The 17,669-nt window shown below is 40.7% G+C and overlaps 1 protein-coding gene across 2 annotated transcripts in view; it reads left to right on the forward strand.

The window, feature by feature from the left end:
* Positions 1-17,669, forward strand: part of FRMD4B (FERM domain containing 4B) — a 159,959-nt gene that overhangs the window by 5,651 nt on the left and 136,639 nt on the right. The window contains exons 1-3 of one of the 2 annotated variants that reach the window (XM_036738725.1): positions 25-44; positions 3,785-3,850; positions 8,777-8,871. In XM_036738725.1, the coding sequence (XP_036594620.1) occupies positions 36-44; positions 3,785-3,850; positions 8,777-8,871 (170 nt within the window). In that variant the 5' untranslated portion in view covers positions 25-35. Of the gene's footprint in view, positions 1-24; positions 45-3,784; positions 3,851-8,776; positions 8,872-17,669 lie in introns of those variants that run through there. The other variant, XM_036738724.1, reaches the window with a different exon arrangement.

The following is a 17,669-nucleotide window of genomic DNA, read 5'->3' on the forward strand; positions in this document are numbered from 1 at the left end:
CTTGGGCCAGCTGGGGAGCGGACTCAGGGCCACCGATGCCTGAGGTGGGACTTCACCCAGTAACCAAATTCTTCATCTCTTATCCCTGGAATGGGACTGGAGAGAGGGGGCAAAGAGAGTAAGAAGGAGGGGAAGAGAAATGGGACTTAGGCATCTTTTTTGTGTGTATTTCCTAAGCCACAAGGCTTTGGGGCTGTTTGCTGCTGCTGCCTGATGCTTGGTATCAAAAACTATTCTGCTTGTCCCTGCATGTTTCAGAAAATGATTCTGCATTTATAGCTATAATTATGATGCTTCCCTTTTGGTAGCGATTTTGCTGCTCTCAGATACAGCTCTCATTGTGGAAACTTTCGAATGTAACATAATTGGTGGGGGAAGAGGTTAAAAATAAGTAGAGATGCCCATTTCATTTCTTTAAAGTGTTTTGAAAGCTAATGAATCTACTTGTTTTAGGGGAGAAAACGTGCTTGGATTGAGTATTACTTAAAGCGGGCTTTTGTATGGTGGGGAGACAACTCGGCTTTTTACATGATAGGGTTTTTTCCCCATTTCTACCTCCTTATTTACTATAGAAAGGAAATGTTGGGAGAAGCTCTTTGGTCCCTTTTTCACCACTTGTTCTCCTGTTGCCCTATGTCAAGACCTTAGAATGTTAATCTATATGTGAGTTTGTCTGTATAATGAGGATAATTTTTTTTTATCCTATAGAAAGTCGGGAGAACTTAGAATGTAAATTCTTAGCCGTGTGACCTTGGGCAAATCACTTGACCTTACTCAATCTCAGTATCCTTGTCTGCCTTTCCATGTATCCCTTGTGCTTAGCACAGTGCCTGGCACATAGTAGGCCCTTATTAAAGGTTAGTTAATTGATTGACTTAAAAAATGGGGATAATAGCCACTACCTTCCAGGATTGCTGTAAGGGTCAAATGAGCTAACATATCCTAAGGGATTTGCAAACCTGCTGTCAATATGTGAATGCTAGCTATCATTCTGTAAAAATTGTATTGCTTACTTTCCAATGCAATGGCTTTGCAGAAAATAGGAACTATATAATCATGTTCCCTTTGAAAATGATTCATCCTCATCTCAAGACAGAAGTGGCCAAAACATGGATTGCTACAGTAGCTAACATTATATTATGCTTTGAAGTTTGCAAAGTATTTTATATAAATTACCTCATTTGATTCTTGCAACAACACTGTGAGATAGAGACTATTATTATCCCCAGTTCAGAGATGGGGAAACTGAGCCTGAGAATGGTTTAGTGACTTGCCCAGGATCACACAATTATTATTAAGTGTCAGAGGTAAGATTCAAACCCAGGTCTTCCCTGATTCCAAGGCTAGTGGTCTTTTCCAAGACACCAGCTCCACCCAATCTGTGCCACCATATGAAGGGGTAGAGTGGTTCATGAAAAGGTCATTCCATGTAAGACAAAGACCCGGCATGTTGCTTTGAAGAACTGTTACCACTGTTCAATGGTTGACTCCAAGGTGACTCTAAATAAATTAGAAGGTAAATCTCCCAATTGCAGGTGATGACCTCCCCTGTGCTCTGACCCACCGTGTAATCTATCCAGGCAAGAAGATACAGGGCTGCTGTGTTTCTCTAGGGTGGTATTAAATTGCTAATATTGTTTCTCCCCACGTCATCCACACTGCCCTTCTCAGGCCCTCTCCCAGATTGTCACTTGCCACATTATACTATAATCATGTTACCCAGTACACGCCGAAAGGTAGGCTCAGAGTCGGGAAGACATGAGTTTGAATCCCCAGGCTCAGGCTGTTTCCTCATGTCTAAAATGGGGGTTTTAATAGCAGCTGTCTCACAGGGTTGTTGTGAGAAAAAAAATGAAGTAATGTATATAAAGTGTTTTGTCAGCTTTAAAGTGCTATATAAATGTAGCTATTATTATTATTATTATTATTGGCTGTTGTGTGGCTGTCTACAAGAAAAATAGTCATTACGGGTATGTGTTTAAGTCATGTGGGAAATGCTATCTTTAAAAACAGATTGCTCTGCTCAGACATAGAAACATACAAATTTCTGATAAAATATTCTGTTGTTGATGAGAGCATGAATGACTATTTTAAGGGCAAAGAAAGACCAGTCCCCAAAGATATCTTTTGAGCAGGAAGTGGCTTATTCACCAGACTGGGAGATAATTAGCATGCGCTATAGTTTGAAATATTTTATTTACTTTGAAAGGCTGTGTGATTACACTGGTATAGGGTAGTTCCAGTGAGGAAATTCCCTCTACCCATGAAGATCAGCACCTAACTTAGTCTTAGAGAGAGTCTTGGGGAGTTGCCTGAGATACTATGAGATTAGGTGACTTGCTGAGTGTCACATATCCTGTGTGTGACAGAAAGAGGACCTGAACCTGGTTTTCTTGACTCAATAGCCCACTGTCCATCCAGCATACCACACTGACTCATGTTTTATATAGCAGAATGGTTTTTTTTTAGTGCTTTCCCTAAGGGATCCATACCCACACAGTTCAGTCCAATTTGTCCATCTGGGCCTCCACACCTAACTCGCTGCCTTTTATGTACAACAGCGTCACAACTGACAAAGAGTGTGGCCTCTCATTTTGCCAGTAATCATCCTAGAATAACAGGGACAGAACTGAGAGGGACCATAGAGGCTATCTCCTCATTTTACAGATGAGGAAACTGAGGCACAGAGAACATAAATGGTTTGCTCAGGGTTACACAGCTGGTAAGCATCTGAGATGGCGGATTTGAACTCTGGTACTCCTAACACCAAACCCAGCTTCCTGTCTATGACACTATGTTGTCACTGATGTTGGAATCATACTGACTTAATCATACTCTTGCCTGTTCCTTCTTGAAATTCAATAAACATTTATTAAGTGCTTACTATGTGCTGGGTACTGCTCTAAGTGCCGGGGATACAAAAAGAGGTAAAAAAGATAGTCCCTGCCCTCAAGGAGCCTGCAATTTAATGTTTACAATGACTTGTGACTAAAATCATATGTGGATAAGTGCAATGAGAAGTCTTTAGCCATCCATATACACGCTGCCACCCAGAGGGATTGAGCCATGATCTTGATCCCCTTGGAGCTCATATCTACCTGCTTTGCTAGTTTTCTACCCAAAAGACCAACATTCCATCAAGTCAGGCTTAGATTTGATTACATTGGATAACCAGCATTTACCATCATGGTAAATGAGGATAATTTGTGTTTCTGTATGCCGGGGGCTTTTACAATGTTCATGGGCCTTGCCGTGTGGGAAGCAACATGACAGATGGTAGATAATAAGAAGTAACCAGCGTTAATATGGTACTTTATATGTGATTTCATTTTCTCCTCACAAGAACCCTGTGAAATAAGTGGGATTATTATCCCCACTTATCAAGGAGGAAACCGAGGCTGAGGACAGTTCAATGACTTGCCAAGTAGTAAGAGTCTAAGGCAGGATTCCAACTCAAGTCTCCCTGATTCCCAACACTCCATCCTGTGAGTCCACTGGTTGCCTTGAAATAGAGAGTTGGCCTTTGAGGCAGGAAGACCTGGGTTCAAGCCCTGCCTCTCACAGATACCATGGTTACCCTGGGCAAGTCACTGCCCAGGCAATTCTTTAAGAAGGTAAATTATGGATGAGTTGCTGATGTGCATTCGTAGAGGGAGCCTTCTTCCAGGAAAGCTCCCCACACTGATGAAATTATCGGTCCATGACCCAAAAATATTATTCACTGTGATGTAGATGTTGCCCATCACACTCCCAATGACCCTTCTATGTCTGCCTTTCTCCACAGATGACGGAAGGCCGGCATTGCCAAGTACACCTCCTTGATGACAGGAAGCTGGAACTGCTGGTGCAGGTGAGGGGCTGCTCCATTTCTGCTCATTAAAAATCAAGCCTTTTGTTCAAATCAGCTCCTGAGTAAGCATGTTCTAATCAGCCTTGGCTCTGGGGCCTTAACAACTTGCTACTCCTGATACTGTGGGGTCTGGTTTTTCAGGGATATCCCCCCTAAAGAGCATGGGGACTTTCAGGATTTCAGATCTAGATGGGCCCTTTCCCTGTAAACCCTCCTATTATTGTGGAGGTCATCACCATTCTCCCAGACACCCCAGATTCTGACCTCAGGGTCATCTTCAACTCCTCACTCATCCTCACCCCACATATCCCCTCTGCTGTCGACTCTTGTCATTTTTATTTTCATAGCATCTCCCCCACACACATCCCCTTCTTTCTATTCACACAGCCTGACCACCCTAGTGCAGATCATCATCACTTTATACCTGGACTATTGGAATAGCCTCCTAAGCTCTCAATGACCAAAATTATTTCTAACCATATTAGGGTCTATCAATGTTTAAGAAAGGAAAACAGATACCAGAAAAGAATCGTTCATTTGAAAAAATTCTTTTGAGTTATACAACATCTCAAAGAAAATGAAGAGCTTGGAATTCAATTCAGCAAACAGAATATAAGCTCCTTGAGGGCAGAGACTATCTTGTGTTGGTCCTTCTTCTTTACCACAATGCCTTGAATTTTGTAAGTACTTAAAAAGTACTTGTAGAGGGACTGAATTAATGAATAAATGAAATATTGCAAAGAATCTCTACATACAGAATAAGTACTTGTAGAGGGACTGAATTAATGAATAAATGAAATATTGCAAAGAATCTCTACATACAGAGACTCATACTAGGTGCTAGGGAAGCTACAAAGTTTAGATAAGACATAGTTCCTACCCTCAAGGGCTTTATAGCCTAGTAGAAGAAATAAAACCATTATATTACTAAGAATAATACAAGCTGTAATAAGGTAAATTCATTAGAGGGGATTAAACAATCCCCTGGAGAAGGATTAGAGAAAGATCATAGATTTATAGCTAGAATAGACATTAGATATAGTCCTCATCCTACAGATGAGAAAACTGACACCCACAGAGGTTAAATAACTTGTCCAAGGGTGCACAAGTAACTACAGAAGAGGCAGGCTGAACCCGTCATTTATTGGTTTAAGGAATTCCCGGTAAGGAACTAGACATCCTTGACCAATGCAGGTTAGCGATCCCTCTACAATTTATAGTCCTAGAGAGTTGCCTGGGGCACTGAGAGGTTAGGTAACCTGTCCAGGGTCACACAGCTACTAGGAGTCAGAGCTGGTCCTTGAACCCAGGCCTTCCTGACTGCTAGGTTGGCTCTCTATCCACTACACTGAGCTGCTGGGTACAACTTATCATCTACTTCATTACATATTTGTTTCCCTCCTCCTAATAGACAGTAAACTCCTTGAGAGTAGAGAGGCTACTGCAGTAGTCCAGGCAAGAGGTAATAAAGACCTTAGTTAGGCTGGAGATGTAGCAGCTGAATATTGAGGAGTTGGCAATTGTAGAAGGGGAAGGAATGGTCCAAGATGTCTCAGAAATTTTGAGCTTAGTTGAACAAGAACATGGCAGTGCCATCCATGGGAACCGGGAAATCAGGAGGGGCATGTGTGGAGAGGAAAGCTGGTGGACTTCTGGGGTGTAGGTATGTTAAGTTTGATGTGTTGACAATGATATCCAGTTGGAGATATCCAACAGGCACATGGAAAGTGGCACTGAACTGACAAAACCTCATAGAGCCCCCATAAAATTGAACCTTATAGCCCCCTTCCTATTATATAAAGCTTCAGGCTTCCCAGAATGTACCATCAAAAGTGAAAAGTCAGAGAAACCTTTCAGTATTCTTCAGGATTATTGATCCCTTAGTTCCGAGTGTTTAAAAAAATATGTTAAGGACCATAGACAATAGAAAAATCCTGGTCAGTAAACCTGGCCTAATATTAGCCATATGACCGTGAGTAAATTACCTAAACTATTTTTGGAAAAAAAGAACTATTAATGTCTAACGACCTACCTCACAGGGCTTGTAGAGTCATGGAATCTCAAGAGTTCTAAGGGACCCCAGAAACCGTCTGCTCAAGGGGATCATGGACCCCTTGGAAGCCTATGGACCCTTTGTTGGAGTAATATTTTTAAATGTATTAAAATACTAGCGGATTACAGAGGAAACCAATTATACTGAAATGAAAGGTATAATTTTTGCCCAAGTTCATGGCCCCCACTGAAATCTAACCAAGGATCTCTGTGGCGGCCCCCAGAGTCAAGAGCCCCTAATCTAGTCCAACCCCTACCCGAAAAGGACCCACTTTTACAACATTCCCAGCAAGTGGTCATCCAGGCTTGCCACAAGTGCAGGGGAATGCTTTCCCTCCCAAGGGAACCCATCCTACTTTTGGGCAGCTCTAACTGTTAGGAAGTGCCTTACATTAAGCCAAAACCTGCCCTCTGTGCCCACTATTGCTGGTTCCAACCCTCTGGAATCTAGCAAAACAAGTCCAACCCATCTTCCACTTGAAAACCTTTAAGATATTTTAAGATAGCTGCCATTCCTCCATCCCATAAGGCCTTTTCTCCAAGCTAAACATCCCCCGTTTTTTTTTTACCCGTCCTCAAATGGCATAATCTCGAGGCTTTTCATTGTTCTAGTCTCATTCCGCACATTCTCCAGCTTATGACGAGCCTTTCAGAAGCCTGGCATCCAGAACAGAGTACAATACCCCATGTGTAGTCTGGAGTACACTGGAGTTGTCACCTTTCTGGTTCTATATACCACAGTGGAAAGAGTACTAAACATGGAGTCAGGAGGACCTGAGTTCAAATCCACTCTTGGACATTTACTCATTTTGTGACGCTGGGCAAATCTTTCTCATCTGTAAGATGGGAATAATATTAGCACCTATCTATCTCCCAGGGTTGTTGTGAGGATAAAGTGAAATAATATTTGCAAAGCACTTTGTGAACCTTCCAGTCCTGTATATAAATGTATAGTATATATGGATATATTTATATATTATATAAATATATAGTATAGATAGTCTAGTATAATATATAGTATATATAGTATATATTTATATGTCATAAATATATAATATACATTTATATATAGGACTCTATATATAGTATATATTTATATATAGGACTATATATAGTGTATATACTATATAAATGTATAGTTTATATATATGCTATATAAATTTATAGAATATATTTATATATAGGACTTTAAGTATCTAATTATATAAATGCCAGCTATCATCATCATCATCATCTTCATCATTGTTATTATTCATGAAGTCCAAGTCCTGGTTGCCGTATCCCAGTATCTAACCACTGGCTCTTTCAATATTCCTTCCTCCATGATGCCAATGATCAGGAATCCCCAAAGGACATTAAAGACACCATTGCCATCACCTACCCTCATTGCAGCACTCTGGGAGGGGTGATGGGCTGTTTAGTAGATCACCTGAAATAATTGTCATGAAAGCACCTTGAAAACGACACAGTGCTAGGCAAGTGTAAGGTTTTGTTGTTATTAATTAAGACATGAAAGCATAGCCTTGTTGCTAAACCCTAACTTAATAGATTGAATTGAAGTGTACTGTAGCATAGTATGATAGAGTTGGGGAGAACAACGGTTACTGGGGTTTCACTGCTATAGGGGACTTCCAGGTGGGGAAACTCCATCTACCAGTGCAGGTTGGCACCTTCTCTGAAAATTAGTCTTAGAGCCAGAGGTTCTTAACCTGGGGGTCTGAGAAGCCCAGGTTAAGAACCTCTGTCTTAGACAGTTGCCCAGAACAATGAGAAGTTGGTTTGACCAGGGTCATACAGGCAGTTTGTGGCAGAGGCACTAAACCTATGTCTTTGTGGCTTCTTTATAGTCCCCTATATTATTCTCCCCTTTCCATATGCCATGTTTGGTTGGTTGTTGTCCTTCCTCCCCAAAGAAGACCAAAATGACATCACTATGCTAGAGTCAAGTTACAGGGTGTCTGACTGTGGCTGTGCAGACCAACAGGAGCTTGGAATGTTCTACCACAGGTCTGGAGCAAATAGTCCACATGAACATTTGGGGTGGATACTCTAAATCTGCGCATCTTACGTTTCTTTTGAGCTACTTCAATTCTGCTTTTGCTCTTAGAGCACAGTGCCTTCTCCGATGTGGGAATGCCATGCTGAGCGATCCTGTGCCAGTGTCTCCCAAAGGTCTTAAGAGAGACCTTGAGAGTATCCTTGTATCTCTTCTTCTGACCACCATGTGAATGTTTGCTCTGTGTGAGTTCTCCATAAAATAGTCTTTTTGGCAAGCATACGTTTTACATTCGAACAACATGGCCAGATCATTGATTCTGTCTAAAACCATGCCCCTATCTCTCTCTCTGTCTCTCTGTCTCTCTCTCTCTCTCTCTCTCTCTCTCTCTCTCTCTCTCTCTGTGTCTCTCTCTCTCTCTTTCTCTCTCCCCCTCTCTCCTCTCTCTCTCTCTCTATACATATATATGTATATACCTACATGTACATATATATACACACACATACACACATACATACACATGCATATATACATACGTATGTATGTTTACATATACATATACAAAATATTTTACTCCTTACCCCCTAGGTTGTTGTAAGGAATATGCATTGTAATCTATAAAGTATTATATAAAAATGAGTGATTGCTGCAGACTCCATAAATTTACACCTATAAATGTCTGCCCCTGGACCTTGGCCTCAATTTCTTGTGGAGAAACATCCAAATAGATTCACCCCAAGGAATGAGTGAATATGGGGATTAGTTGAATAATAAAACAATAATAATAATGCCAAAAAAGCTTATTTAAACTGTTTGAGTTGGAGGGATTGCAGGTGGGGAAGAAACCCTTCTTTCTAACAAGATGTTTATTTTGACAGCCCAAACTTTTGTCAAGAGAATTGCTGGACCTGGTGGCATCACATTTCAACCTCAAAGAAAAGGAATATTTTGGAATAACGTTCATAGATGACACGTAAGTATATTTGCTGCATAATGTTTCTTTTGCTTTTGCCCAGTGAATGAACATGCTGCCATTTGTGAGAAATACAAATATTTTCAACCTGAGACTGAGAATATAGAGTACCTACTGTACACAGCAAGGAGAGTTTTCATTCTGACAGTAGCAAAGGGAGGAATTGCCTGATGCTATCTGATTCTAGGGTTCTGGTGTGCATTTTTTAGAGGAGTTTTTGTAAGGAATTTATATCTTTCTTCTGTTATCTACATACACCTCTGTTTGAATGGAAAGACTGACATATTCAGCATATACACCAGAGAGGTAAATGGAAGTTGTACATTTTATAAATTTGTATTGTAACTTTAATGTTGCCAAATTCAAGAAAAGATAGCATGAATATTTTAAACTAAATGTTTTAAAATTTATCTCTTTTGAAAAAATAATATCATATGTATACCCTGTTATCAGTTCTCAAGATCTAGTACAGAACTCCCTTTCTCATTCAGGGACATGTTCTAGAGATCCCCGACATAGGGAAATTCCTGAATGTTTAAAGATGCTTTGGACAGCTGCTAATTTTTTGCTATAAAGATCTTCGTTTTCAATATTCTCTTAATTCTTAATTACACCAAGAAGTGAACCTTCTTTTATTTTTGGAAGCTATCTTTTTAAAGATAAATTTGTATCTTCATCTTTTTTGTTTTTACATTTTCCTGCCATGTCACCCTTACTATCCTCTCCCAGAGGACCATCTGTCATAATAAGGAAGAAAAGAAAAAAAATTTACAAAACCAATCAACACAGTGAAAAGTCTGTCATTCTTTCACAGTGTTTTGTACCTGTGGACACTCCCCACCTTCACAAAGGATGGGAGAGATAAGAGGAAGGTGACTTCTTCAATCACTTCTTTGGAGCCAAGTTTGGGCTTTATAATTGCCCAACATTTCGTTCTGTTTGTTTCATTCCTGTTCTTTCTGTTGACCGGACTTTATCTTGAATAGCTTGTAGTTTCTGTTTACCAATACCCCCTGTTTAGAGACAGTCTTATTATCACAAGAAGAGCCACCCAAAGCTCAGGGATTGGTGGCAGCAGAAGTGGTGGACCTGGATTCCAAGAATATGATAGAACCCATGATAGACTGTCCATGTACATGTTGAATTTTCAAAATATAAAGTACCAAATCTCAGACTCTGGAGGGTATCCTGGACAGTCCCCCTCCCCCCAACAAAAGGACTATACTCAAGATTTCCTGTTACTCTCTTATTCCCATATTCAGCTGACTAATCCATTTTTAAAAGTTTTAGAGAGACGACTATATCCTTGGGATTATGCTTATAAAATAGCTAATGTAGAATCAATATAAAGCCTGATCACAACCCTTCAGAGCCTTACAGCCTGAAATGTCAAAAAGAAAATCTTAGGTCCCATGAAATTCAAACAAAGAATTTCCACAAAGTTATCGCTACTCCCTGCCTTTGGGCCCCCTCCCCAGAGAAAAGTGGGGCACAAATAACAGCTTTAGGTGGCTGTGGTCACAGAGCTGCTACTTTGATAAAACCATTATTTCCTAGAATCCCAGATTTTCAGAACCGGAAGGGCTATCAGCAGCCATCTAGTCCAACCCAGTCCTTGAAAAAGAACTCCCATTACAACATACCCAATAAGTTTCGACAACTGCTTTAAGACTTCCAATGACAGAGAACCCATTACTAACCAAAGCGACCAATTCTACATTGGGACATCTACAGTTAGAACCCATTACTGACCAAAGTGACCAATTCTACATTGGGACATCTACAGTTAGAACCCATTACTGATCAAAGTGACCAATTCTACACTGGGACTTCTACAACTGGAACCCATTACTAACCAAAGTGACCAATTCTACATTGGGACATCTACAGTTAGAACCCATTACTGACCAAAGTGACCAATTCTACATTGGGACATCTACAGTTAGAACCCATTGCTAACCAAAGTGACCAATTCTACATTGGGACATCTACAGTTAGAACCCATTACTGACCAAAGTGACCAATTCTACATTGGGACATCTACAGTTAGAACCCATTGCTAACCAAAGTGACCAATTCTACATTGGGACCTCTACAATTGTTAAGAAGTTTTTCTTAACATCGAGCCTCAATTTGCCACCTTGTAACTTCTACCCATTTATTACTATAGTGCTATAGTCTGAAACAGATCAAATTGAATCCCTGTTCCATATAATGCTTTCAGATACTTAGCTCTTGATATTAGGTCTCCTCTGAATCTCCTCTCTGGGCTAACCATTCCCACCCATTTCCTTTGACTAATCTTTGTATGATTTAGACTCCCAATTCTTCACCATCCAGATTGCCCTCCTTGACACTCTCTAGTTTATCAGCCTGTAACACCCAAAATTAAGCAGGTAAAATGAATATGATCAGACCAGGACAGAGTACAGGGAGATAACTCTTTATTCCTTGAAGTTACGCCTCTCTTAATTCAAATCAATATTACAGTAGCACTTTTAGATGTCGTATCACACCCATTTTGAGCTTGCAGCCTACTAAAACTCCTAGCTCTTTTTCAGACAAATGTTTGCTTAATCACCCCCCCCTTCATCTGATACTTGGGAAGTTCATTTCTTAAACCCAGTTGTAAGGCTTTACATTTATCCCTATTAACTTTCATCTTATTAGCATCAACCAAGAATTGAAGCCTGTCAGGAACTTTCTGGCTCCTGATATCACATAGTCTGTGCTAGCCATATCTTCTAGCCTTGGGTCAATTGTGAAAATTTGATAAGTATGCCTTGTGTTCAAATAATTGATGAAAATGTTAAAAAAAAAAGTACAGAGCTAAGCACTCCTGGGACATTTGAATGGAATCTCCTACCAAGCGGCCATTGAACCATTACTAACTACTCTTTGTGTCCAGATATTCCACCAGTTCCAAATTCTTCTAACAGTATTCATGTGTAGGCCATGTCTCTCTATCTTTGCCAAAAGACTAGCATCATCTTGGTGTAGTAGTCCATGCATAACTATAAATCGAACCCCTCCATGCCCTCTCATCCTTTGGGATTATTTCCCGAAGTTAAACTTTTTCTAGATAATCCACCTAATATCTTTTTTAATATCTCCTGGGTACCAATGTATCCAGACTATCCATCTGTTGTCTCTTCTTAGGCATCTTACATCAGCAGCTTGCTTCCTTTCCCAGCAATCTATGTCCTCAGTGATGCCCTTTATTTTCCTGTTCAGGTACAAGTTATCTTTGGAAACATACTCTGTCCACTGTGTCTTGTCATTTCAACCCTTCTGGGATCATGGTCATAGGATCATAGACTTAAATGTGGAAGTGATCTTAGAGGCCATGATGCCCAACCCCCTCCTTTGACACATGAGGAACCTGGAGGCTGAGGGATGTTAAGTGACTTGCCCAGGGTCACACAGCTAATAAGTGTCTGAGACAGAATTTGAACTCAGGTCTTCCTGACTCAAAGTCCAGCACTCAACCTGTTAAGCCACCTATCTGATTCCATGATCCATAATCACATAAAGTGATCTATGATCCATAACCCTAAAACATCACCAGGAGAATTTTGGCATTGAGAGATGGGTTTTTGTAACAGCAAGCAGTTTGGAATCCCTGAAAGTGACCCAGGGTTGTCCAAAAGCAATCTGGCCCACTTTTCTCTTTCCCAAATGATGGAGACAACAACTACATATATAAAGATATACAGCATAAGTATAAAGTGAATAAATACAAATATATACAAACTAGTTGCCTCCAACTTTTTATATATTTAAGTCACTTTTTCCAGTTGTCTTAAATGTCCTATCCTTACTTGGTACCTGGGACTATAACATGATCATTTCCAAATGTGGTTTCTTCCATTATGGGCACAGATGAAAATAGATGGCTATGAAAAGACAGGCAGATGTGTTCTATTTCAAGACTGCTGGGTTTTTTCCTTCCTCCCAGTTTCACATAGGAATGCTGTTAGGATAACCTAACTTGTAAAGGCAACATGATGGAAAAGGAAGAGTCTCAGCCTTCAACCAGAAGACCTGTGTCTTTGGGGTTCAAGTCCTGAGTCTCTCTCAGAATCCCAGAATTCCAGAGTTGAAAAGCACCTTAGTGGTCATCTAGTCCAACCTATATTTCCCTAAAGAATCCCCACTAAGATATGCCTGACAAGTGGTCCTTCAGCTTCTGCTTAAATATCTCCAGTGAGAGCAAATCCATGGCCTCCCAAGGCAAACCATTTCACTTTGGAGTAGCCTGCATGGATAGATCTCAAGCCTCAAATTTTCCTCTTGGAAGCAACTCTTGGCTTTTGCTTTTGGAATCAAGCAGCTCATGATTCCTAACAGTCTTTCAGGTATCATCTCCCTACATACCCTTCTCTTATTCAAGCTAAGCATCTTCAGTTCCTTCACCAGGTTCTTGAGAACCTAAAATACTTTATGAATGTGGGCTGATTTTTTTTAGTGAGTTGGATCCTATGGCCTCTCTTGGCTCCTGGAATCTAGCCTTGGTCCCTGACTTTCTGAGCTGGCTTTGATCATTCAGCTCACCACCGTCTTCTGTTCTCTCGGGGTTTCCCCGTTGTTGACTTGTCCAATAAAGAGACAATGTGATATAGTAGAGAAAGAAAGCTGGACTTGGAGTAGAAAGACGTGTGTTCAAGTCTACCTTGGACACGTATTGTCTGGTGACCCTGGGAAAGCAAACTTTTAGTACCCCAGGCAGCTCTCAAAGACTAGACATTGCAGATGAATTATTGATCTGTGTAAATAGGAGTTTCCTCACAAGAATTCCCAAGTCTGATAAAATCACACATCTAGTCCAAAAGAAGGAGAAAAAAAACAAACATCAAGCCTCAATTTTCCACCTTGTAACTTCTGCCCATTTGTTACTATAGTGCTATAGTCTGAAACAGACTACTGACCCTGATTTTGAATTCTTGAATCTGCAACTGTGACCTTATCTTGGTGTTGAAGTCTTCCCCTTAATGTTTCCAGTACTGCGAACCTAGTCCAACCCTGGTTACCACCCTATACTGGCCTTAGGGACATTTCTTCCTCTCATCTGGTAGCCTATCTCTAATAGTGGATAAATTTAAAAAATCAATTCTGCCGCACCTTTCCCTCACCACCAGGGACCCCTATGATGACCTGCTGTCTTCATAGTTTAACTTACTGTGTACTAAAAACCATTGCTCCTAATTAGTCCGACTTGGGACAACAAGGTAGAAAAATTGGTGAAGGGGAGGACAGATACTAGTGCAGCTAGGTGGAGCAGTGGTTAGAGTGCCAGGCCTGAAGTCAGGAAGATTTAGTTCAAATCCAACCTCACACACTTACTAGCTATGTGGCTATAGGCAAGTCACTTAACCCTGTTTGCTAAGTGGCACAATGGCTGGAATGCTGGGCCTGGAATCAGGAAGACTCATCATTCTGAGTTCAGATGTGGACACAGATACTTATTACTATGTGACCCTGGGCAAGTCACTTAACCTTGTTTGCTTCAGTTCCTCATCTGCAAAATGATCTGGAAAAGGAAATGGTAAGCCACTCCAGTATTTTCTGCCATGAAAACCCCAAGTGGGGTCAAAAAAAAAAAAGTCAGACACAACGGAACAACTAGGACAGCTATTTGGAGGCCTTGAAAGCTACCCAGAGGAGTTTGGGAGTTCATTCAGTGAGAAATAGCCATGAAATAATAGTGAGCAATTCAAAACAGTATATCCTCAAGTGGTACTTCGAGTGGCTTAGATCAAGAGGTCAGAGGGGAGGGTGATCAAGTAAGTGGTCAGGGATGACATCAAGGAGAAATGGATTTTGAAAAGGGACTGGAAGGATGAGTAAGATTTGTATTGACAGAAGGCGAAGGAACTGAATTCAGGGGCAAGAAGAATAGACAGTGTGAGCTGGAATCACAGAGACATAAAATGAGCACAGAGTGTTTGTGGGACAATAGAAGCACAGGGTCTGAGCTGGGGGTAGTGGGTTAAATGAGAGAGTTGGACTCAGTGACCTCAAAAATCTCTTCCAACTTTCTCCAATTGCTGTGATCTGTGATCTGGAAATAAATTTAGTTCAATGGATTGTGGGGGGCAGGGAGAAGTTGAATAGAGAGAAGATATTTGGAGAACCTTGAGAGCAGAGCAAAAGAGTTAGAGTAGGAAACCGAGAGCCAGGGGATATTTTTGAGCAAAGGAGTGAAAACTGTCTTTGAGTGAGTTTCGTTTGTAAGTGACATGGAAGACGAATTGGAGGATAGGAAAACTAGAGACCGAGAGGCTGTTTAATCAAGTGCCAGGTGAACAGTCAGGTTCACTTAGATACTGTGTACATATACATTACACCATTCAGCCTTCAAGACCTCTTCCAAAAGAAAAACATAAGTGAATTCCCTAAGTAAAATTGGACACTTTTCTTTCCTTGCTGTGCATCATGGAATTTATTTCTTAAAACTGTTTTATGGGGGAAAATTCCACATACGCAGTATAGTTTCCCACAATATCCTCCCTAACATAACAAAACTTGAATTTGGCTACAATGGCTGAAATCTACAGCCATTTCAGGAGGGTTTTCAGCCGAAAGTCTTTGAGAACAGAATATTTCTTTCTACCCAAATTGTAATAATAATAATTCTTTTCCACATGACCAGGTGAAGATAAAGGTCTCCCCTAAACTGTTACCTGGTTGGGAGGATAGTCTCTCTCTCTTACTGGTGTTTATTTCCAGAAGATGTTGATTTTTATGATTGGCAGTTCCCACCTTTCTAGAGACCATGCCCGGAAAATTGCTTCTTTCAAGGGTGTCTCCGTGGAATGTTTTGGTCAGCAGCCTAGTACTTTCCCTTTGCCTTGTAAATATTTTTAGTAAGTATTTTCTCTTGGCATTTTTTCCCCATAAAACAACTGAGCCTGATCCCTCCCAGACTACTACCATTCCAGTACAGATGATACATCAGACACTTACAGTTGTGGGTTTTTTTTTTTAAGCCAGAGAAACTAAATTTATAGTTCGGTGGGTATCTAGTTAATGAAAATGGTTTGCTCTTGGGTATACAGATCAAGGCTAGAAGAGTAGTAAGGAGCTGTGATTTCAGGAGCATGAGAGAAGTCCCAGTATGGGAACTCCCTCCACCAATATACAACTGTAAGCCATAAACCACCAATCATTTAGGCAGCTAGATGGCATAGTGGATAGAGTGCTGGACTTGGAGTCAGGAAGACCAGAGTTCAGATCCAGCTTCAAACACTTACTAGCTGTGTGACCCTGAGTAAGTCACTTAACCTTTGTTTGCCTTATCTGTAAAATGAGACCGTTCATAGGATCTGCTTTTCCTGGGTTGTTGTGAGGATCAGATGAGATAACACCTGTAAAGTTCTTCACAAACTTTAAAATACTACATAAATGCTAATCATGATTATAACATAAGTAAGATCTTGGGATCGGTCCATCAACCAATAAGCATTTATTAAGTGCCTACTGTGTATGAAGCACTGTATTTGATCCTGCTGAATAAAAAGAACAAGGTCTTACAAGACAAAAAAGGAAATATTGGCTACCCTCAAATAGCTTATATTCTCTGGGAAGAGACAACATGCATACAGGCATAAACATAGACATAGATATACCAAATAAATGCAAGGTAATCAGGGAAGGGGATGGTACTAACAGCTAGGGGGAATCAGGAAAGACCTCTTGTAGTGGCATCTGATCTGAGCTTTCAAAAGAAAAACTAGGGAATCTTAGAAGTAGAGGTGAGGAAGGGGGTATGGTGTATTCCAAGCTTGAGAGACAGGGAAACTGAATATCCTTTCTTAAGACAAGCAAGGCCAAAATGGCTGGACTAGACATTATATGAAGGGGAATGATAAATAATGAGGCTGGAAAAATAGATTGGAGTCAGTTTCTAAAGAGTTTTTAAGTGCCAAGCAGAAGAATTTTTATTTGATCCTAGAGTTAATAGGGAGTCATTGGAGTTAATGAGTAGAGGAGTGATATGGTCAGCCCTGTCACTGATTTTAGGAAAAACAATTTTGCAGCAGAGTAGAAAATAAATTAGAGTGGAAAGGGACTTGAGGGAGATGGGAGCCCAGTTAGAAAGAAGGCTATTGGGGTGATGAGGGTCTGAATGAGCAGAGGAAGGGATATATAGATATAGATACACACACACTCACACGCTCACGCTCACACACACACACACACACACACACACACACACGAGAATCTCTATCCTAGAGATTTTGTGAGTGTCAATATAACAGGGTTTGGTGGTGATTGACCAGATTTGTGGGGTGAGTCAAAGTGATCACTGTGGAAGGTGGATGGGAGCCGGCAGATGCTTGATGCAGGGAGACCCAATCAGGAGGCGGTTGTTAAAAAAAAAAAGGTCCAGCGTCTAGTTGAACAGCTCATGTTTTACAGATGAAAACATTGAGGGTCAGAGAGAGTTGGCAATTTAACCAGGGGTAGTTAGTATGCCCTGTGACTCCAAGGCTGGGCACAGGATATAAGAAATCACAATTACAAATCAGAAGTGATTATGTGGTCATTGTAACTGATTAAATCAATTTAAAACAAAAAATCTGCACCTGGAGACTCTAAGGCCTTTAATGATTTTTTTTTCTACCTCTTCCAAAGGCAAAATCTGCCTCTCTCCCCGTGTTTTTCCCCATGTGGAGTGTCAGCTTGGATCCTCTAGAGGGCAGCCAAAGCTCTCCTTAGTTAGAGACGGAGTCACTTGCCTTTCTTAGTGGCTGGATTTACCTTAGCCATTTCTCAAGCCTTGTGGTCACTTTGTT

Source organism: Trichosurus vulpecula, chromosome 9 (assembly GCF_011100635.1).
Source record: "Trichosurus vulpecula isolate mTriVul1 chromosome 9, mTriVul1.pri, whole genome shotgun sequence".
NCBI lineage: Eukaryota > Metazoa > Chordata > Mammalia > Diprotodontia > Phalangeridae > Trichosurus > Trichosurus vulpecula.